This window comes from Oncorhynchus tshawytscha, linkage group LG10, assembly GCF_018296145.1.
Source record: "Oncorhynchus tshawytscha isolate Ot180627B linkage group LG10, Otsh_v2.0, whole genome shotgun sequence".
Taxonomy (NCBI): Eukaryota; Metazoa; Chordata; class Actinopteri; order Salmoniformes; family Salmonidae; genus Oncorhynchus; species Oncorhynchus tshawytscha.
Window position 1 is genome coordinate 61,873,558 of NC_056438.1, and position 23,979 is coordinate 61,897,536.

The 23,979-nt window shown below is 44.5% G+C and overlaps 1 protein-coding gene across 2 annotated transcripts; it reads left to right on the forward strand.

Annotated features, from left to right (window-relative positions):
* The first annotated feature begins 9,304 nt into the window (after positions 1 to 9,304).
* Positions 9,305 to 22,870, forward strand: dusp22b (dual specificity phosphatase 22b). Of its 2 annotated transcripts, none has more exons than XM_024435812.2 (7): positions 9,305 to 9,491; positions 11,203 to 11,236; positions 11,419 to 11,501; positions 12,332 to 12,381; positions 13,556 to 13,630; positions 21,924 to 22,095; positions 22,347 to 22,870. In XM_024435812.2, the coding sequence occupies exons 1-7, from the start codon at positions 9,417 to 9,419 to the stop codon at positions 22,497 to 22,499; spliced, it is 642 nt and encodes a 213-aa protein (XP_024291580.1). In that variant the 5' UTR covers positions 9,305 to 9,416; the 3' UTR covers positions 22,500 to 22,870. The 2 variants fall into 2 exon arrangements, with proteins under 2 accessions (XP_024291580.1, XP_024291581.1); XM_024435813.2 differs by lacking the exon at positions 9,305 to 9,491 and adding an exon at positions 9,498 to 9,642.
* Positions 22,871 to 23,979: the final 1,109 nt, after the last annotated feature.

The following is a 23,979-nucleotide window of genomic DNA, read 5'->3' on the forward strand; positions in this document are numbered from 1 at the left end:
CCAAGAATCAAATCAAAAATCACATTTATTTGTCACATACACATGGTTAGCAGATGTTAATGCCAGTGTAGTGAAATGCTTGTGCTTCTAGTTCCGACAATGCAGTAATAACCAACGAGTAATCTAACCTAACAATTCCAAAACTACTACCTTATAGACACAAGTGTAAGGGGATAAAGAATATGTACATAAAGATATATGAATGAGTGATGGTATAGAACGGCATAGGCAAGATGCAGTAGATGGTATCGAGTACAGTATATACATATGAGATGAGTATGTAAACAAAGTGGCATAGTTTAAAGTGGCTAGTGATACATGTATTACAGAAAGATGCAGTAGATGATATAGAGTACAGTATATACATATACATATGAGATGAGAAATGAAGGGTATGTAAACATTATATTAAGTAGCATTGTTCAAATTGGCTAGTGATATATTTTACATAATTTCCATCAATTCCCATTATTAAAGTGGCTGGAGTTGAGTCAGTATGTTGGCAGCAGCCACTCAATGTTAGTGGTGGCTGTTTAACAGTCTGATGGCCTTGAGATAGAAGCTGTTTTTCAGTCTCTCGAACCCTGCTTTGATGCACCTGTACTGACCTCACCTTCTGGATGATAGCGGGGTGAACAGTCAGTGGCTCGGGTGGTTGTTGTCCTTGATGATCTTTATGGCCTTCCTGTGACATCGGGTGGTGTAGGTGTCCTGGAGGGCAGGGAGTTTGCCCCCGGTGATGCGTTGTGCAGACCTCACTACCCTCTGGAGAGCCTTACAGTTGTGGGCGGAGTAGTTGCCATACCAGGTGGTGATACAGCCCGGCAGGATGCTCTCGATTGTGCATCTGTAGAAGTTTGTGAGTGCTTTTGGTGACAAGCCAAATTTCTTCAGCCTCCTGAGGTTGAAGAGGCGCTACTGCGCCTTCTTTACAACACTGTCTGTGTGGGTGGACCAATTCAGTTTGTCTGTGATGTGTACGCCGAGGAACTTAAAACTTACTACCCTCTCCACTACTGTCCCATCGATGTGGATAGGGGGGTGCTCCCTCTGCTGTTTCCTGAAGTCCACAATCATCTCCTTAGTTTTGTTGACGTTGAGTGTGAGGTTATTTTCCTGACACCACACTCCGAGGGCCCTCACCTCCTCCCTGTAGGCCGTCTCGTCGTTGTTGGTAATCAAGCCTACCACTGTAGTGTCGTCCGTAAACTTGATGATTGAGTTGGAGGCGTGCATGGCCACGTAGTCGTGGGTGAACAGGGAGTACAGGAGAGGGCTCAGAACGCGCCCTTTTGGGGCCGCAGTGTTGAGGATCAGCAGGGTGGAGATGTTGTTACCTACCCTCACCACCTGGGGGCGGCCCGTCAGGAAGTCCAGTACCCAGTTGCACAGGGCGGGGTCGAGACCCAGGGTCTCGAGCTTGATGACGAGTTTGGAGGCGACACATCAGGTCCCATTTGTACAGTATTTGGTGTGACTCTGCCAGGGATTGACTTTAGGGAAGGCACTCTAACCACAAGTCCAAGGAGAAAAACTTTATTTTACCATTTTCAACATTTTTGTTCTGCGGTTTATATTATAAAGTGTGAATGGAGCTGAACATTTTGGTCAAAGACGGATTCCTAGCCTGGGCAATAGGCTAGGCTAAACTCAATGATAACACAGTTGGACAACTTTTGTGTTCACAAAACAACTCACATGTTCATAAAATTGCATAGTAGCCAATGTCAGATCAGGAGGCAAAAGCCCATAAAAGTAAAAATTGTCCAGTAACATAAAGCACTATCACCGCCTACTGGAGGTATGCCTCTATCACAGTTCATCTTCCAAAGAAGAGAACATGGATCATCATTACATTATTCACAACCAAGTATCGCCTGACTTTTGGGGGACTTTACCCTTTGTTTGTGTGTGTGTTGAGAGAGAGAGAAACAGAGAGAGAGAGAGAGAGAGAGAGAGAGAGAAACAGAGAGAGAGAGAGAGAGAGAGACAGAGAGAAACAGAGAGAAACAGAGAGAAGAGAGAGAAACAGAGAGAGAGAAACAGAGAGAGAAACAGAGAGAAACAGAGAGAGAGAAACAGAGAGAGAAACAGAGAGAGAGAGAGAGAGAAACAGAGAGAGAGAGAGACAGAGAGAGAGAAACAGAGAGAGCGAGAGAGAGAGACAGAGAGAGAGAAACAGAGAGAGCGAGAGAGAGAGACATGTGAAACATGTAGGCCACTTTACCCTTATAGCCTGGCTGTTCTTGGAAGTCATTTGCCATTGATGGACAATGGGTCGTGCTGAGCAAGGATATGTCAGCCATGGCATTGTGAAAGACTGCACTAGATTATTTTTTATAAGGATTGTCACCAGATGGTTTAGTTTTTGGACAGTCTCAATTTTACTTTTTAAGACTTCTTTGACCTTTTTGACTTCTCAAGTAATGACATACAGTACATCAATAAAACCTATGGCAGTGGAACCCACAGGCAGCAGGTAAAACAGAATAATATGTTAAAGGTAAAAATAGCTACCCTCGAAATAACCTGAACATTTTTCATAATCTACCTCAGAGTACTTTACAGACACTAAAAAGGAAATAACAAGACACTTTCCCTTACCGGCACAATGACTCAACACAGCCAAACCACACTGAATTAAAGCAACATACTCACAAAAACAAAGAGATTATGATCCATTGATAAAGTCAGATTTTCTCTGAAACCAGAATGGGAAACCACCTGAATTGTAGCACTTCTGAAGGTTTTGGGCTTCTGATGGTTTTGGGTGAAGTGACTAGACTACACTGAATGTGCAGAGTTAGGCCAAAGCCTACAGTGCATCTGGAGTAGGCCTATATTCTGTAAACGCCCCCGACCTTCGCTATATTCTTTGCCTGTCCTCACACACTAAAGCCACAACAAAGTATTTCACATCATCATTTGCCATTTCTCTGGGTTCTCTTTCATGGTCATTACAGTAAGTAACCCTGGCATCCACTGTTTTAACTGGATCTTATTGTCTGCCTGTAATAGAGTCTGGGTGAATGAGTGGTTTAATCAATAACTGTATGGGTGCAATAGGCCTAAATGTACTATTGTCTGGCCTGATGCCTATTTTGTATAGGCCAGCATTGTAACAATTTCTGCCCACAGCAAAGCTCAATAAGTTTGGTAAGCCTTTCATTCAAAGCAAATATCCCTCTATATGTTATTACTGGTCATGATATGTGATTGCAATTATTCAACAATATGTATATTATGGTTTATGTGAAGACAGATAAAATAAGTTTGCAGTATCTCACTGCTTGCCTCATCTCCAAAATAATAAGAAATAAGTCCTGTAATTAATAACAGGCCAGATAACCGACCATTTCGAATCCCATCGTATCTTCTCCTGTATGGGCTGCGTACTGGCGGCAGAGAAGTCAGACGCAGGAGAGCAAAAACTGTGTTTCCAAACGGCGCAGTTTAATAACAAGAAACCCACCAGAAAACAGAACACCGGGGTGCGAACACCGGGGTCTCACTGCGGTGCATTCCTCTTTTGGAGCGTCACGGCCTGCTGAAGGTGGACACGGACGGCTTCCCATGTCTCTTCCGTGCACCTGATCCAGTCGTCCACCGCAGGAACCTCGGTCTGACCCTGATGCCAAGGCCGGCTGGTACCCCGGTACGCACTGGAAGGGAGAGAGGTTAGTGGAGGAGTGGCGGAGCGAGTTCTGTGCCATCTCGGCCCAGGGCATGAACGCCGCCCACTCCCCCGGCCGGTACTGGCAATAGGACCGCATAAACCTACCGACATCCTGGTTCACTCTCTCACCTGCCCATTACTCTCAGGGTGAAACCCTGAAGTAAGACTGATCAAGACCCCCAGACATTCCATGAACGCCTTCCAGACCCTAGACGTGAGCTGGGGACCCCGATCAGACACTATATCCTCAGGCACCCCGTAGTGCCGGAAGATGTGTGTAAACAAGGCCTCCGCAGTCTGTAGGGCCGTAGGGAGACCTGGCAGAGGGAGGAGACGACAGGATTTAGAGAAACGATTCACAACGACCAGGATCACGGTGATACCCTGTGAGAGTGGAAGATCAGTCAGAAAATCCACCGACAGGTGCGACCAAGGCCGCTGTGGAACGGGTAAGGGGTGTAGCTTACCTCTGGGTAGGTGCCTCTGAGCCTTACACTGGGCGCACACCGAGCAGGAGGAAACATAAACACTCACGTCCTTAGCCAAGGTAGGCCACCAGTACCTCCCGCTCAAACAGCGCACTGTCCGACCGATTCCAGGATGACCAGAGGAGGGTGACGTGTGGGCCCAATATATCAACCGGTCACGAACAGCAGACGGGACGTACAGATGCCCAGCGGGACACTGGAAGGGAGCGGGCTCCGCACATAACGCCTGCTCAATGTCCGTGTCCAGCTCCCACACTACCGGCGCCACCAGGCAGGAGGTGGGGAGTATGAGAGTGGGATCCAAGGGCTGCTCCTCTGTGTCACACAGCTGGGACAATGTGTCTGCTTTAACGTTCTGGGAGCCTGGTCTGTAGGAAACGGTAAACACAAAATGGATGAAAAACATGGCCCAACTTGCCTGGCGAGGGTTCAGTCTCCTCGCTGCCCGGATGTACTCCAGATTGCGGTGGACAGTCGAGATGAGAAAAGGGTGTCAAGCCCCCTCAAGCCAATGTCTCCACGCCTTCAAGGCCTTGGCGACAGCCAACAGCTCCCGGTCCCCCACATCATAGTTTCGCTCTGCCTTGCTGAGCTTCTTCGAGAAGAAGGCACAGGGGCGGACCTTTGGTGGCGTACCTGAGCGCTGTGAGAGCACAGCTCCTATCCCAGCCTCGGACACATCCACCTCCACTATAAATGCCAAAGAGGGATCTATGGGCCAGCACGGGAGCCGAGGTAAACAGAGCCCTCAGGTCTGCCTCAGCTGACCACTGCAAGCGTACCGGGCCCCCCTTCAGCAGTGAGGTAATGGGAGCCGCTACCTGACCAAAACACGGGATAAACCCCCGGTAGTAGTTGGCAAACCCTAAGAACCGCTGCACCTCCTTTACCGTGGGGGGAGTCGGCCAATTACGCACGGCTGAAATGCAGTCACTCTCCATCTCCACCCCTGAGGTGGAAATGCGATACCCTAGGAAGGAGACGGACTGTTGGAAGAACAGGCACTTATCAGCCTTGACGTACAGGTCATGCACCAACACGCAACAAAGCACCCTGCGCACCAGGGACACATGCTCGGCACGTGTAGCGGAGTATATCAAAATGTCATCAATATACACCACCTCACACTTCCCGTGCAGGTCCCTGAATATCTCGTCTACAAAGGCTTGGAAGACTGATGGCGCATTCATCAACCCGTACGGCATGACGAGGTACTCATAGTGCCCTGAAGTGGTACTGAAAGCCGTCTTCAACTCGTCTCCCTCCCGGATACGCACCAGGTTGTAAGCGCTCCTGAGATCTAGTTTGGTGAAGAAGCGCGCCCCGTTCATTGACTCAATCACTGTGGCTATGAGCGGTAGCGGGTAACTATACCTCACAGTGATCTGATTCAGACCCCGATAGTCAATACACGGACGCAGATCTCCCTCACAAAAAAGAAACTCGGAGGAGGGTGAAGTGGAGGGCCGAATGTACCCCTGACGCAGGGATTTGGAGACATATGTTTCCATAGCCTCCGTCTCCGCCTGTGAGAGGGGATGCACGTTACTCCTGGCAAGTGCAGGGTCTACCAGGAGATTTATCGCACAATCGCCCCTTCGATGAGGTGGTAATTGAGTCGCCTTCTTTTTAGAGGAGGCGAGAGCCAAATCAGCATATTCAGGGGGAATGCGCACGGTGGAGACCTGGTCTGGACTCTCCACCGTAGTAGCACCAACAGAAACCCCTAAACACCTACCGGAGCACTCTCGTGACCACACCGTGAGAGCCCTCTGTGGCCAAGAAACAGTGGGGTTATGACAAGCTAACCAGGGTAGGCACAGCACCACGGGAAACACAGGAGAGTCTATGAGGAAGAGACTAATTCTCTCCTTGTGACCCCCCGGCGTCCCCATACCCAGAGGAGCGGTGGCCTCCCTAATCAACCCTGACCCTAATGGTCGCCTATCTAAGGCATGAATGGGGAAAGGCACAGCCACGGGAACATTGGGGATCCCTGGACTATAGGCTAATGCTCTGTCAATAAAATTCCCAGCCGCACCGGAATCGACGAGCGCCTTATGCTGGGAATGCGGGGAAAACTCAGGGAAAGTGACATACACAAACATATGTGCAACAGAGTGCTCTGGGTGAGAATGGTGCCAGCTCACCTGGGGTGACGCCAGAGCGCCCTACCTGCTGCCTCGATCCCCAGAGGAACCAACCTGGCACCGAACGGCAGTGTGACATCTGCGGCCACAGATGGTTGGTGCCGAAGCCACTGCTCCAAAACCACCATAAAAAAGCCTGACTATGGTTTGCAACTGCACATGGGGACAAAGATCATACTTTTTGGAGAAATGTCCTCTGGTCTGATGAAACAAAAATAGAACTGTTTGGCCATAATGACCATCGTTATGTTCTAAGGAAAAAGGGGGAGGCTTGCAAGCCGAAGATTACCATTTCAACCATGAAGCAAGTAGTAGCATTGCATCGCTGCAGGAGGGCCTGGTGCACTTCACAAAATAGATGGCATCATGAGGGGGAACAATTATGTGGATATATTGAAGCAACATCTCAAGACATCAGACATGAAGTTAAAGCTTGGTCGCAAATGGGTCTTCCAAATGGACAATGACCCCAAGCATACTTCCAAAGTTGTGGCAAAATGGCTTAAGGACAACAAAGTCAAGGTATTGGAGTGGCCATCACCAAAGTCCTGACCTCAATCCTATAGAAAATGTGTGGGCAGAAGGAGGTCTTACAACCTGACTCAGTTACACCAGCTCTGTCAGGAGGAATGGGCCAAAATTCACCCAACTTATTGTGGGAAGCTTGTGAAGGGCTGCCTGAAACGTTTGACCGAAGTTAAAAACGTTAAAGGCAATGCTACCAAATACTAATTGAGTGTACGTAAACTTCTGACCCACTGGGAATGTGATGAAAGAAATAAAAGCTTAAATAAATAATTCTCTCTACTATTATTCTGACATTTCACATTCTTAAAATAAAGTGGTGTTCCTAACTGACTTAAGACAGGGAATTTTTACTTGGATTAAATGTCAGAAATTGTGAAAAACTGAGTTTAAATGTATTTTGCTAATGTGTACAGTATGATAATTCTGACTTCAACTGTACCTACCTCATCCCCATATTTGTTTTTGTTTTTCTGCTCTTTTGTACACCAGTATTTCTAATTGCACATCCTCATCTGCACACATATCACTCCAGTGTAAATTTCTAAATTGTAATTACTTCGCCACTATGGCCGATTTATTGCCTTACCTCCTTACTTCATTTGCACACACTGTATACTGATTTTTCAGTTGTGTCATTGACTGTACATTTGTATATCCCATGTGTAACTCTGTGTTGTTGTTTTTATCACACTGCTTTGGGTTATCTTGGCCAGGTCGCAGTTGTAAATTAATACTGGTTCTCAACTAGCCTACCTGGTTAAATAAAGGCGAAATAAAAAATATATAAAAAAATAATGATAAACAAAAATGTTCAGTGAGTGGCTTTTACCCATGAGTATGTATGTTGTGAAATTAGAATACTTTTGTTTTGACACAAGAGAAAACAACTCTATGTCCATTCCTTCATTCATGAGTTGAGAGATCTTTGACTGTATGCCTATTGCCTATACAGTGGGCTCCAAAATGACTGGCACCCCTGACTGGCAATGCACAAACAATACTTTAAAAAATATAAACAATATAATTATGGAGATAAACTCAAAATACCAACATGTGAGAAATACTGTACTTTATTAATGTTTCAATGGAACCCACCAAAATAATGTATTGATTTAATTAAAAATCAATGTCCTCCAAATCAAGGTTTCACAATTAATGGCACCCTTAAAGACTATTGTAAATTACATCTACCAAAATTAAACCAGGAATTAAATTCGACTTATTTATGTTTATCGAAGTCTTACGGAACTATATTGAGCCATTACATCACTTCCTGTTTCACTAGGGTATAAAAATGAGGTAACACGCATGCAATATATTTTATCATCCAACACCATGAAGAAAAACAAAATAACTGGCAGTTCAAAAGAGACAGATGGTCATAGACCTTCATAAATCTGGTAATGGCTACAAGAAGATCCACAAATGATTTATTATACCACTGAGCACTGTCAGGGCAATTATTTTTTTTAAAGATAAAAAATATGGAACAGTTGAAAGCCTCACGGGTAGATGGAAATGCATCCCCCCCAGGATAGGGAGGAGGATGGTGAGAGAAGCAATAAAATCCCCAAGAATCACTGTGAAATAATTGCAGGCCTTGGTGGCGTCTTGGGGTCAGACCTTTCTGACCGCAAGACACAGACGCAAGCGCTTGGAGTTTGCCAAACGTCATTTCAATTATGACTGGAAGTAGGTTCTCTGGTCAGATGAGGCCAAAATTGAACGTTTTGGTCAGATACAGCATCGGCATGTTTGGCGTCAAAACAGAGATGCATACAAGGAGAGGCACCTCATACCCATGGTGAAATATGGTGGTGGGTCAGTGATGTTTTGGGGCTGTTTTAATTCCAGAGGTACAGGGGCACATGTTAATATTGATGGCATAATGAATTCCACCAAGTATCAGGCAATTTTGGCTGACAATCTGGTTGCCTCTGCCAGAAGGCTGGGACTTGTCCGTAGGTGGACTTTCCAACAAGACAATGACCCAAAATATACCTCAAGATCCACACAGAAATGGTTCTGTGACAACAAAATCAATGTTCTGCCATGGCCATCTCAGTCGCTGAAACTCAATCCAATGAAAAACCTGTGGGCTGAGTTGAAGAGGTCAGTTGATAAGCGAAACCAAAAAATGTGAAGGATCTTGAAAGGATCTGTGTAGAGGAATGGTCCAAAATCCCTCCAAATGTGTTACTTAACCTTGCTGTTATCCTTGCCAGAGGTGGTTGCTCTAAGTACTGAGTGAGGAGTGCCAATAATTATGAAACCTTGATGTTGGTGAAATGTATTTTGTATTAAATAATTGTATGATTTTGGTTAGTTTCATTGAAACATTAATAATGTACAGTATTTCTCACATGTTGGTATTTTGAGTTTATCTCTAATTATATTTTAAATATATTTTTAAGTATTGTTTGTGCGTTGCCAGTCAGGGGTGACAGTCATTTTGGAGCCCACTGTCGGTGAAGTCTACCCATAGAGTCTGTGGCATAGACTGTATACAAATTGTGAATATAAAAATAAGCGTAGGCCTGCCATCCTTCATTTACAGAGACCATGCCTCTCTAGATGAGAAAAAACTACATATCCCAGGAAGCATTGAAAACATCGGGAGCTTTAGGGAACAGCGCTGCTGCAGACTGTGTGAGTATTCGATCGCTCGCAATTTGGGGAGCTCTCGGGAAAGCCGTTGGAGACCTACTTCTCGAAACAAGAGTACAACAATAAATGCCGTAATTTCCATTTGTTGGTTTTACAGAATTCTTCGTTTAGAATGGGTAATGGGCTCAATAAGGTATGTTATTCGTTGATATACAGCCTATGCATGCGCTCCTAAAGCAAAGTTTACGCATGGTCGCTGAGTAGGCTACAGTAGTTCTGTAGACAGGGGGTTTCAATGAATATAGAATGTCAATCAAACGCGTGTAGTCAAATGTGTTTAATGCGTGTGTTCTATTGGTGTTATGAACACGTATTGCGTCTCATTTATATTGAATCGGTGCACAATTGCATAATAGCATATTCCACTTCAGGCCATCTGCCATAAGAGTGTCTGTTTGTCGCTGTATGTATGCTACTGTACACTGTACACTTTAATGACTCTAGCTGTCTATCAAAGTAGACACACCCGGTGTGTAGGCGTTGTGCTTTTACATACCAACTCCTTGGCTACACATTGGACAGATTTCTGTTGAAAATGTTGCTAAAGCAAAGCATGCTACATTTGATGATATTACTTATGGGTGTAATGCATTGCTGTGTCTTATCACATACTGTAGGCTCCGTGTCATCATGGATACTTTAGCAATTGACCTTCTCAAATGTTGGCTTGGTACTTGGTGTACACAACAGGTGTCATCAACTCATTTCAATTGGAAAAGCTTTCTGCACCTCTCATCACTGTTATTCCAGCTGGGTTTGAGATGGGGGAGGAGAGGTATGAGGGACGCAGGCACACACACACACATGCACACACACACATAAACACACACACACACACACACACACACATAAACACGCAAACACACACATAAACACACACACACACACACACATAAACACACACGCACACATAAACACACACAGTGGATGAAAAAGTACCCAATGACTCAAGTAAAAGGGAATGTTATGGATAGCCAGGGTCACACTCCAACACTCAGACATAATTTACAAACAAAGCATTTGTGTTTAGTGAGTCCGCCAGATCAGAGGCAGTAGGGGTGATAAGTGTGTGAATTGACCATTTTTCACTTTTGGGTGACATGGAAAATGTGTGGAGTAAAAAGTATAGATAACCCAAAAAACGACTTAAGTAGTACTTTCAAGTATTATTACGACGTTTCCAGCTACAATAGTCATCTACAACATTAACAATGTCTACAACTGTATTTCTGATCAATTTTATGTTATTTTAATGGACAAAAAAAATGATTTTCTTTCAAAAACAAAGACATTTCTAAGTGACCCCAAACTTTTGAATGGTAGTATACACACACACACACACACACAGATCCTACATTAACATGTCTTATTATCACTATCATCAGAGTGAACTGTGTCGGTTATGTGAGCTCACTCGCCTCTGGTATTTGGTGTCAAACTAAATATACAGTCTCTGCACCTCCATGTTGTCTTTCCTTGAGAACACAGGCTATATATTTGAGTTTCGTCTTTGCTGTCAATAGTGGCACAGGAGTATAGGCCCAGGGGCTTGTGTTTAAGTAGTAATATTGTTGCTTAGCCTAGTTATTTGTGTAATGAATGAAATGCTTGTTGTAATTATGTCAGGTTTAAGAACACTAGTGAATGTAAACAACAGGTCACACAATAATATTCAATTCTTACCTTCCCATAGGTCCTGCCTGACTTGTACTTGGGAAACTTCAAAGGTAAGTGTTTCTTCCCAGCTGTACTGGTCAAAGGCTTGAGCTAAGGATAAGACCAATGAAGACACCCCTTCACCATTTTCCCTTCCAGTACATTTCAGTGGCACATTCATATTTGAGAACATTCTATGAATATTTAATAGATGATTCATGTGTTTTGTCATTCAATACTTGTTTTCCTTTAGATGCGAGGGACAGAGAGCAGTTAGCGAGGAACAACATCACACACATCCTCTCCATCCATGACAGTGCAGCCCCTATCCTGCCGGTAAGAAAACAATTCCCAGTGGACCATTCGCTAGATCAAAATGGCTAAATACCGCATCAGACCTCCTTTCAGCATGATATTATATGAATGTACGTGATCTAATGACACCTGACACATGCATTAACACACGTTCCTTAATGCCTGTCTGTAGCGTATGCACACACAAAATCCAGTTTCAAAATCCAATTTGGATGGATGTTAATGTGACAAATCAAGATTTGCATCCAAGAATGCGGACACAGTTTGGTTAAGCAAATAAATTGACAGTCCCCATGTCAGTCCTCATGACTGCTCTTCCTATAAGAGCATGGTATATGTTTGCCCCTGGACCAGCCTGTCAGATAATTCAGGACAGCAGTATGGGAATGTGGCTTAGTGTGTAATATTAGACTAGGCCCCATCCCAAACAAAACAGGTTCACATTACATCAATAGAAATCATTTGTTGGAGCCTGTATGAGCTCTGTGGGAGGGTGTAGGCGGTAGAGAGGAGTATTCTTTTTAGTTTCTGACCCAGTGCTCTGGCTCTAGCTTGTGTGGGATTTGGTGTTCTCATATTCTACTACTCCCTATAGAAACTAGCACAGTCTGTCCCGTTCCTTTACTTCCCCACTACAGCTGCAATCACCACATCAGAAACACAGTCTATAGGATAGGACCTGGTGTGTAAGCTTACATAATGGTTGTTATTGTTTGCAGACACACTTGTAAGACTGAGAGCATTATGTAATAGTGTGTACAGAGTGGTGTTTACAACGATCCTGTCGGCATGCTTTGCCTGTTAGATTGTAATTGTGTTAGAGCGTATAACAGTTGTATGTTTTCCTGCAGGAGATTACCTATCTATGCATCTCAGCAGCGGACCTGCCCACACAAAACCTGTAAGTAGCCCAACACACAGCACCACACAGTACACAAGGCTACCATACAGAACAGAACAGCACCGGACTGAAGCAGACTAGACCAGTCAGATCCATTCTATCTAGCACACACACTCTGTGTGGGCGTCTCTAGTTCATGTTCTCCTGATATGAAAATGATATGCTTCACATGCTCACCAGTTGACTGTGAATCAAAGCACTGAATAAATCACCAGCTGACTAGGCGATTCGGCTTCTTATTTCCCTAATGAGAAATCATGGAATGCGTTTTACTCATTAGGATTAAGACAATAAACATGCAGAGATGTAGTGAGCACCGACATACCAACATATACATACATAAATAGGTGGATAGATAGATGCTGTAAAAACATGCACAAATGCACACACACATTTCCTCTGGTTGAGTGCATAGAGTGCAGGTGGCCTGGTCCTCTATGCAGGAAGGAACAGGAAGTCTCTGGTTCTCTATGAGTTGCCACGTCCGTCTGCACTTCGCCTCTATTTTTATAACACCCCCGAAAAAGACTCACGCACACACTAACACCCAGGCACCCAGATGTCGCTGTCAAGTCCCCTGTTACTCCCACACCTTGCCTCTCCAGCAAGGTGTGTGAAACCTGCAGGTGAAATGTTAAACTGGCCCTGGCTAGCCAAAGATGGACAGACACCACTTGCTCATCCTGGTCCTGTCAGGAGGATAGATAGATGGCCCTAGGGCCTAGAAGAACACACCCATGCTCACCCCTACGGCCCTCCCCTCACCCATACCCTTCACTGCTCACACACCACAGGTGGCTGTTGGCGCCGTAATTAGGGAGGATGGGCTCATAGTAATACCTGGAAGGGAATAAATGGAATAGTATCGAACACATCAAACACATGGTTTCCATGTGTGTTTTTCCACCTTTCCATTCACTCCATTCCAGCCATTATTATGAGTTGTTCTCCTCTCAGCATTATGAGTCGTTACCCACTCATCCCCCCACTTTCTATGACTGGGGTGGAGGGCCCGTTTTACAGCTTTTTTGTCAAATTTAATGTTACTTGTCCTATATTCTTTGTCTTCCACAACAAATACAATGTTGTTACTACTGTGGGAATGGTAACTGGTTTGTTATTGTGTTATGACCTGCTTATGACTGTACATAACCTGTATGTGTGTCATTCTCAGGACACAGCACTTCAAACAGAGCATCATGTTCATGCACGAGTCCCGGCTGAAAGGAGAGGGCTGTCTGGTCCACTGGTGAGTCATAAACTTTGTCCATCTGTTACTGTATCTCCGGGTTAATCTGAGTGCTCACAAGTGAACCCATGTGTGACTATGGTAAGCAGCACATAGACAGATAACGCAGAAGGCTATTCTTGAACTTCCCCAAACAACAATCTTGATTTGAATGTGTTGTGTTGTTCAACTATCTGAGGTATCTCTGGTGAGGGTCTTCTGAGAAATACAGAAGACAGCCCTTTATCTCTATCATGGCCATGCCAGCTCCTATCCATCCCTCCCTCTTAAATGTAAAGTCCCCATATTTGGGGACCCTATTTGATTTGTTTTATTGAATTGAGGGCTGGTATGAGAATGGTAGACCCTATCTGCAAAACCAGGATGTCTGCGGAAAGCTGAGTATCTTGGCTATTGATCGGCGCCTTAAAGTCTTTGGTGTGACTTACTACCATATATGGGCATACGGATTTATAAGGGGTGGCCGAGCCGATAACCTCATTTCAAGATGGCTGCTACCTTCATTCCGGTTAGCGTTGTAAAGCATAAACGGAATAAACACGGAATACACTGATAAACACCAAAAGCCGTGACTCCGCAGATCATAAGGATATGTTATTCAGCTGCCTGTGACCTACTGTTATTGATCACCAGTGCCGAGAGTCAAAATGTTTATTTTACCCAACGTTTTCATCAAACAAATTATAATCGAATCAAACTTTATTTGTCACATGGGTCGAATACAAGTGTAGACCTTACCGTGAAATGCTTGAAATGAGTTAAGAAAATATTTACAAAATAAAGGAAAGGAAAAATAATAAAAAGTAACGCAATAACAAAGTAATAACGAGGCTATATACAGGGGGTACCGGTACCGAGTCAGTGTGAGGGGGTACAGGTTAGTCGAGGTAATTTGTACATGTAGGTAGAGGGGAAGTGACTATGCTTAGATAATAAACAGTGAGTAGCAGCAGTGTAAAAAAAATGGAAGGGGTCAATGTAATAGTCCAGGTGGCTATTTGATTAATTGTTCAGCAGTCTTATGGCTTGGGGGTAGAGGCTGTTAAGGAGCCTTTTGGTCCTAGTATCGCTTGCCGTGCGGTAGCAGAGAAAACAGTCTATGACTTGGGTGACTGGAGTCTGTGACAATTTTATGGGCTTTCTTCTGTTACCACCTATTATATTTATTTTTATTTTACCTGGCAAGTCAGTTAAGGACAAATTCTTATTTTCAGTGATGGCCTAGGAACAGTGGGTTAACTGCCTTGTTCAGGGGCAGAACTACAGATTTTTACCTTGTCAGCTCGGGGATTCGATCTTGCAACCTTACGGTTACTAGTCCAACGCTCTGACCACTAGGATACCTGCCACCCCAGGTCATATAGGTCCTGGATGGCAGGAAGCTTGCCCCCCAGTGGTGTACTGGGCCGTACGCACTACCCTCTGTAGCGGTTTACGGGGACCCATGCCAAATCCTCATGGGTCTTACAAGGTAAGCTTTGATTTGGTCTGTGTTTTCGCTACATGGGGCATATGAAATTAATCCCTAGGTTGGTAGGAGCAAATCTAGCTTATTGCCAATGTTATCTGATGATGTATGACTTAATGGCAAGATCGAATGGCCAATGTCCACCGAATGACTATAGCCGGCAACTATGATGTTGCCGGCTGACGCGCTGTAGGCATCCATTACACAGGGAATTGGCTACTATGGCACCTTGACAGTCTTGTAGCCAATGAGGTAAGCTTTCCAGGGATATGTAGTTGACCTGGATGGGACAAAGCAAGGCCTAGAACCTTTTATGCGTAATGCGAACTACTGCTACCTGGATCAGAGACGAGACGCACACTACATTACATTGTAAACAGATTTCATCACTTTAACATAAAATGCTTCTCAAGGGGTAAAAAAAGGTAAAAACTAAGAATATCGAACAGAAACCTAAAAAGAAAGCAACTATGAATAAGTATACCGACATAGAAGCTTTGAATAAAATACTGGAGTCGGACTCGGATCCTTCATTCCCAAGATGGCATAGCAGTCAGACGTCCTTTCTCCTCGTCTTGTCGTGTCCCGTGTAAATATATATTTACATCTTTTCTTCGCATATCTTTTTATATATCTTTTTTTCTAAAAATCTCAACTTCAAAACTCTCTCCTGCAACCCGCCTCACCAATTTAAAAAAAAGTATTATTCACCTCAAATCTGAAATCCATAATAGAAGCTAGCCAGAAGCTAGCCAGTTTGGTTGGTTGGTGGTCATCAGCTATCCTTTAGCTCGAAAAGCTATCGCCAGTTTTGTACAACGCGACTCAGACCAGAGCATACCGGACCAATTTTCTCTCCATATCCCCGGATTTCTACCGCAAGCTCTGGACATTTACACCTGGATCTTGCAGCTAGCTAGCTTCTATCCGAGTGACTATTGGCTTACGTCAGTCCCGGAGCAAACATCAATTATTCTGGAGCTAGCCAGGTGAAGAGTTCCATCAGCCACTCCTGGACTACAATCACCTATCCGGACCCGTTTTACTGCCGATGCAGAGCCCCACTGGGCCTTCACGACAGGACTACCGACGTTATTTGCCCGAGGGAGTTATCCAACTGGCCCCTCCGTCGCGACGTTACCTGAACGCCCATCTGCGGCCTGCTAATCGTTAGCTGTCTTATCGGCTGCTATCTGAATAGGTCTATCGGACAATTTTCTTGGGTCACTATAACTATATCTATTTTGCCAATTGGATTGCTCCCCTCTACCACACGGTACCCCACTAATCTACCGATGGAAACGCACAAGGTGGCTAAAAACAGACCTCCATCCTCTGCCAGTTTGCTACCGATGGCCCGGCTAGCTGTCTGAATCGCCATGACCCCAACCAACCTCACTACTCACTCGACTAAGCATGCCTCTCCTTAATGTCAATATGCCTTGTCCATTGCTGTTCTGGTTCATGTTTATTGGTTTATTTCACTGGAGAGCCTCTAGTCCTGCTCACTATACCTTATCCAACCTATTAGTTCCACCACCCACGCATGCGATGACATCTCCTGGTAGAGACTATATCTCTCTCATCATCACTCAATACCTAGGTTTACCTCCACTGTATTCACATCCTAACATACCTTTGTTTGTACATTATACCTTGAAGCTATTTTATCGCCCCCAGAAACCTCCTTTTACTCTCTATTCCAGATGTTCTAGACAAACAATTCTCATTGCTTTTAGCCGTACCCTTATCCCACTCCTCCTCTTTTCCTATGGTGATGTAGAGGTGAATCCAGGCCCTGCAGTGCCTAGCTCCACTCCTATTCCCCAGGCACTCTCTTTTGATGACTTCTGTAACCGTAATAGCCTTGGTTTCATGCATGTTAACATTAGAAACCTCTTCCCTAAGTTTGTTTTATTCACTGCTTTAGCACACTCTGCCAATCCTGGCTTAGGAAGACCACCAAAAACTCTGAAATCTCCATCCCTAACTACAACATTTTCAGACAAGATAGAACAGCCGAAGGGGGCGATGTTGCAATCTACTGCAGAGATAGCCTGCAGAGTTCTCTCCTACTATCCAGGTCTGTACCCAAACAACTTGAGCTTCTACTTTTAAAAATCCACCTCTCTAAAAACAAGTCTCTCACCATTGCCGCCTGCTATAGACCACCCTCTGCCCCCAGCCGGGCCTGTTGTCCGGCGTCTGGCAGTCTCTATGATGGTGCCACAGGGTTCAATTCTTGGGCCAACTCTCTTCTCTGTATACATCAATGATGTCGCTCTTGCTGCTGGTGAGTCTCTGATCCACCTCTACACAGACGACACCATTCTGTATACTTCTGGCCCTTCTTTGGACACTGTGTTAACAACCCTCCAGATGAGCTTCAATGCCATACAACTCTCCTTCCGTGGCCTCCAACTGCTCTTAAATATAAGTAAAACCAAATGCATGCTCTTCAACCGATCGCTGCCTGCACCTGCCCGCCCGTCCAGCATCACTACTCTGGACGGTTCTGACTTAGAATATGTGGACAACTACAAATACCTAGGTGTCTGGTTAGACTGTAAACTCTCCTTCCAGACTCACATCAAACATCTCCAATCCAAAGTTAAATCTAGAATTGGGTTCGTATTTCGCAACAAAGCATCCTTCACTCATGCTGCCAAACATAGCCTCATAAAACTGACCATCCTATCGATCCTCGACTTCGGCGATGTCATTTACAAAATAGCCTCCAATACTCTACTCTATAAATTGGATGCAGTCTATCACAGTGCCATCCGTTTTGTCACCAAAGCCCCATACACTACCCACCACTGCGACGTGTACGCTCTCGTTGGCTGGCCCTCGCTTCATACTTGTCGCCAAACCCACTAGCTCCATGTCATCTACAAGACCCTGCTTAGGTAAAGTCCCCCCTTATCTCAGCTCGCTGGTCACCATAGCAGCACCCACCTGTAGCACGTGCTCCAGCAGGTATATCTCTCTGGTCACCCCAAAAAAACAATTCTTCCTTTGGACGCCTCTCATTCCAGTTCTCTGCTGCCAGTCACTGGAACGAACTACAAAAATCTCTGAAACTGGAAACACTTATCTTCCTCACTAGCTTTCAGCACCAGCTGTCATAGCAGCTCACAGTTTACTGCACCTGTACGTAGCCCATCTATAATTTAGCCCAAACAAGTACCTCTTCCCCTACTGTATTTATTTATTCATTTATTTTGCTCCTTTGCACCCCATTATTTCTATTTCTACTTCGCACATTCTTCCACTGCAAATCTCCCATTCCAGTGTTTTACTTGCTATATTGTATTTACTTCGCCACCATGGCCTTTTCTTTGCCTTTACCTCCCTTCTCACCTCATTTTCTCACGTCGTATATAGACTTACTATTCTACTGTATTATTGACTGTATGTTTGTTTTACTCCATGTGTAACTCTGTGTCGTTGTATGTGTCGAACTGCTTTGCTTTATCTTGGCCAGGTCGCAATTGTAAATGACAACTTGTTCTCAACTTGCCTACCTGGTTAAATAAAGGTGAAATAAAAAAATATATAAAAAAGGGGAATGAAGATTTCGACTTGGCCGACGAAGATTTCTTTCTAGAAGGATTGGATCCACTTTTAGATCTGTAAGTAAATTATTTTCATGACTTTATATATTTACTATAGGGATTGTTTTTTTTTACAAATGTTCTGCTTTTTGTGCTTTGGATTCAGTTACCATAGGCCTATGTAACAAGTCATTTCAATGTTATATATTTCCAAAGTAGTTATTGTCTATGTTTCATATTAGTTCACTGTTTGCTGTTCTAAGTTTCATCTTTGTAACTTTGGAGAGGCCACTAAACTCTCATGGCCATTGTTTATTTGTGGTTGTCACCTCTGCCTTTGTGTTACTGTTTGCATTGTGTGTGTGCTTCACACCTTATATGAGAGTCACTGTACAGATAAAGTTTAGGCTTGGTGTTTTTACTTTACAGTAATGTCATTTTGTAAATTTAGTCAACTGTAATTCTGTGTCTCACAACAATATATCCCTTTATTTTATTCACCACAGAGTGGAGGATGCAGAAGATTTGGATGATGACTTTTGGGAGCCACCCCTTCCCTGCAAGTGCCACCCCGACGGTCAAGCCCCCCCCACTGCTGTGTCAATCACCCCGTCTGATGGTTCTACATCCACCACTTGACAAAGACCCCACTCCTCTTTTACCACCCCCACTGCAGTGTCAATCACCCCGTCTGATGATTCTACTACCACTACTCCGCAAAGACCCCACTCCTCTTCAACCACCCCCAGCTTACAGCTTACAGATGGTAGGCAATTAAGGTCACAGTTATGAACACGTAGGACACTAAAAGAGGCCCTTCTACTGACTCTGAAAAACACCAAAAGAAAGATGCCCAGGGTCCCTGCTTATCTGCGTGAACGTGCCTTAGGCATGCTGCAAGGACGCATGAGGACTGCAGATGTGGCCAGGGCAATAAATTGCAATGTCCGTACTGTGCAATGTCCGTACCTAAGACAGTGCTATAAGGAGACAGGACGGACAGCTGATCATCCTCGCAGTGGCAGACCACGTGTAACAACACCTGCACAAGATCGGTACATCTGAACATCACACCTGCGGGACAGGTACAGAATGGCAAAAACAACTGCCCGAGTTACACCAGGAATGCACAATTCCTCCATCAGTGTTCAGATTGTCCGCAATAGGCTGAGAGAGGCTGAACAGAGGGCTTGTAGGCCTGTTGTAAGGCAGGTCCTCACCAGACATCACCGGCAGCAACGTCGCCTATGGGCACAAACCCACCGTTGCTGGACCAGACAGGCCTGGCAGAAAGTGCTCTTCACTGAAGAGTCGCGGTTTCATCTCACCAGGGTTGATGGTCGGATTCGCGCTTATCGTCGAAGGAAAGAGCGTTACACCGAGGCCTGTACTTTGGAGCGAGATCAATTTGGAGGTGGAGAGTCCGTCATGGTCTGGGGTGTGTCACAGCATCATCGGACTGAGCATGTTGTCATTGAAGGCAACCTCAACACTGTGCATTACAGGGAAGACATCCTCTTCCCTCATGTGGTACCCTTACTGAAGGCTCATCCTGACATGACCCTCCAGCCTGACAATACCACCAGCCATACTGCTCGTTCTGTGTGTGATTTCCTGCAAGACAGGAATGTCAGTGTTCTGCCATGGCCAGTGAAGAGCCCAGATCTCAATCCCATTGAGCATGTCTGGGACCTGTTGGATTGGAGGGTGAGGGCTAGGGCCATTCCCCCCCAAAAATGTCTGGGAACTTGCAGGTGCCTTGGTGGAAGAGTGGGGTAACATCTCACAGCAAGAACTGGCAAATCTGGTGCAGTCCATTAGAAGGAGATGCACTGCAGTACTTAATGCAGCTGGTGGCCACACCAGATACGGACTAATACTTTTGATTTTGACCCCTCCTTTGTTCAGGGACACATTATTCCATTTCTGTTATGCAGTTGATGGACTTCCCGTTAGTTGGCGGTGGGTACAAGCTCTTAGTGGACCATTTTTATTCTAGTCCCATAGTTTTCATAGACCTCTTGAAAAAGAAAATAGGGTCTTGTGTCACCATTCGTCCTAACAGACTCGGTTTCCCCAAGACCAAGGTAAACAACATGAAAAGACTGCAGAGAGGGGGGGCCATACGTTGGATCAGGACTAACAAGCTGCTACGGAAGTAACTATGCTCACCACACAGCATAAGGCATTCAATAACGACCATGTCTCAAGAAGCGTAAAAAATGCCAATGGGTGATGGGTGAGGAAGAATGTCCCTATTCCTGTTTCTGTGAAGGACTACAATGCCAGCATGAGGGGTGTCGACCTATCTGATGCTCTGATAGGCTACTACCAGGTCCTCCACAAGACCAGAAAGTGGTATAATACTTTTTTTTTACCACTTTGTGGATATTGCTACAGTAAATATTTTTATTCTCCACAAGCAGATGGCCAAAGCAAAGGTCAAGCCCCTCTCTCCCAGTTGGCCTTCCAACAGCAGCTGGTGTTGAATTGGGGCCCAAAGCAACCTCACAACCACCACAGACCAATACATTGGATATGCCTACGCTAAACGTTCAGGCACTTTGGAGAGGCTACAAAAACACTTGAAATCCCCTGTATGTCCCCCAAAACCACCACAATGTTTGTGAGAGGATGGTGTTTAAGAAATTTCATTTTTATAAAGAACAATAACTTTTAGGCACCCCCAGTGTGCAAAAACAGGGCAATTACCACATTCGGACACTTTGGAGAGGTTGAAAGGACAGTTGAATGTTGATATGGTAGACATTGTGTTTTTATAATGAACAAATAGCATTTAAGGATTGAAAATATGTACTAGCAGTGGAATGATCTAATTTACAGACATATGCCACTTTGGAGAGGTTTAGGGACACTTGGAAACGTCCACACCTGACACCACTTACTAAAACATCTGCCCATTTCTAGCTGTTAGGTCTATCAATCCCATTTGCTTTCTGATATTGTTCACATGTTGTAGAAGCCATCTGATGTGTTTCAGCTCTAGTCATGAATTATTCACTTATAGCTTGTCAATAAAATAACAGTTATTTTGTGTGCACTTGATCTTGTGTACTCCTATATATCTTCTGATCATTTCCTCAAAATCTCCCAGATGTCTTCTTTCCAAATATGCCACGTTTTTGCATGTCGGAATCATGTAATTACACATGAATAGCAGTTACTTTTGGGTAAGTCTATTTAGGCGGGAATCTACACTTTGCCATTACATTTAAGAGGTTAACCATCCATTCCTCTCTCCATGCAGTCTGGCGGGTGTGTCTCGGAGTGTCTCCCTGGTGGTGGCCTACATCATGACAGTGACAGGGCTGGGCTGGCAGGAGGCTCTGGCTGCTGTGAGGGTGGCCCGGCCCTGCGCTGGCCCCAACCTGGGGTTTCAGCGCCAGCTCCAGGAGTTTGAGACCACTCACGCTGACCAGGTCAATACAGAGGGGGATAGAGGGAGGACAGGGGAAAAGATGTCAGTCTAGGTACAGGTGACAGTGTAAGAGATGCAGGCACTCTTGGAGGGGATGGAAGTTCAATAAAAAGGAGTTTCTTATCATAAAAAATGTATGTGCTAAGCATTAAAGCCTTCAGAGAGTGGAGTAGCCTTGTAGTTACTTGAGGAATAGAATAAAGCTGCCTCAACAGACAAGAGAATTGACATACTGTATGTCTGTCTCTCCAGTACAGGGAGTGGCTTCGGCAGGAGTACAAAGAGAGTCCCTTCAATGACGAGGACGACATCCGCATCCTGTTGACAAGGAGTCTCAAACCCAACGGGGTGGCGGTGGAGGTGAATATTGAGCCGCCCACCCCTCCAGGATTGCAGGGTACCTGAGACCCCTTATCTAGGTCTTAAGTCTTGCATTGTGGGATGATACCACTCTGGTCCCAAGAGGGGGGGGGTTCTCTCTCTGTCAGTACGCCGTTGGACCAGTCTCTCTCTCTGTTGTTGTCCCTTTGCTGGAGAAGACTGGGGGAGGATGGGCCGATTGATGCACCATTTTGAGAAGGTTTATTGATGTTTTATTATGGCTAATACTACTGGTTTTATTACCCCTATTTTATGTATATAGCTATGTATACCACGTTCTGTATTTGTACTTGCTTTTCTAAATCTTCAAAATGTATAATATTGTTACCATGTCATTTGTTTCTTCTTGAAGCCATTTGTGAGCTTTTTGTGCAATAATAAAAGGATTCAAGTCACTGTGTGATTAAATGGTTATTAACTGCTGTGTGTGCTGTCAGATACCATGTGATGACAGAAAGACATTCTCTGTGCTCTCTGTTTCGGGTCTATTTCCTGTTTGTGTCTAATGCAAAGGAAGCCTTGCATGACAGCAGTAAAAACAACCTTTTCAGCCAACTTTCACTGTCAGCATCGGAGGGATAGAGAGGGCTGGGCATGAGTGCAACTAGTTCTGAAAAGTAACTACATTTAATTTGTCTGTAGCTTACCCATCAGCTTACCTATAGTGTAGACCTGCAATAGATATATCACACAGTCTATGAAATAGACCCAGATGATATTTAAAGTTATGCACATTTCACAACCACTGGAGGGCAGCAGTATTGCCATAGTATAACCAATTTAGGCTATATTGTAGGCTATTTGTTAATGAAATTAATACACTATTCTCCACTAAAATATACTATATCAGTGTAATACTGTAATCACATATCAGGAGGGTTGACTAAATTAAATAGAAATTCAATTTTAAAAGCAATATAACAAAGATATGAAAAATATATACAGTGCATTCTGATAGTGTTCAGACCCCTTCTCTTTTTCCACATTTTGTTACGTTACAGCCTTGTTCTAAAATTGATTAAATTGTTTCCCCGCCTCATCAATTTACATACAATACCCCATAATGACAAAGCAAAAACAGGTTTTTAGATTTAAAAAAAAATGTATATATATATATAAAAAATGAAATACAACATTTACTTAGGTTTTCAGACCTTTTACTCAGTACCTTGTTGAAGTACCGTTGGCAGCCAAACTGAGCAATCAGGCCTTTAAGGAAGAGTTGCCAGAGTTGCCAGACTCAAGCCACTCCTCAGTAAAAGGTACATGACAGCCCACTTACAGTTTGCCAAAAGCCACCTAAAGACTATTACAGCCTCAAATATTCTTGGGTATGACACTACAAGCCTGCACACCTGTATTTGGGGAGTTTCTCCCATTCTTCTCTACAGATCCTCTCAAGCTCTGTCATGTAGGATGGGGAGCGTCGTCGCTGCACAGTTATTTTCAGGTCTCCTCAGTTCAATCGGGTTCAAGTCCCGGCTCTGGCTGGGCCACTCGAGGA

Coding starts and splice junctions, on each gene's coding strand:
- dusp22b (XM_024435812.2), top strand. CDS start 9,417: ATGAGAAAAAACTACATATCCCAGGAAGCATTGAAAACATCGGGAGCT. Junction 12,382..13,555: donor GACCTGCCCACACAAAACCT/GTAAGTAGCCCA, acceptor TGTCATTCTCAG/GACACAGCACTTCAAACAGA. Junction 13,631..21,923: donor GAGGGCTGTCTGGTCCACTG/GTGAGTCATAAA, acceptor CTCTCCATGCAG/TCTGGCGGGTGTGTCTCGGA.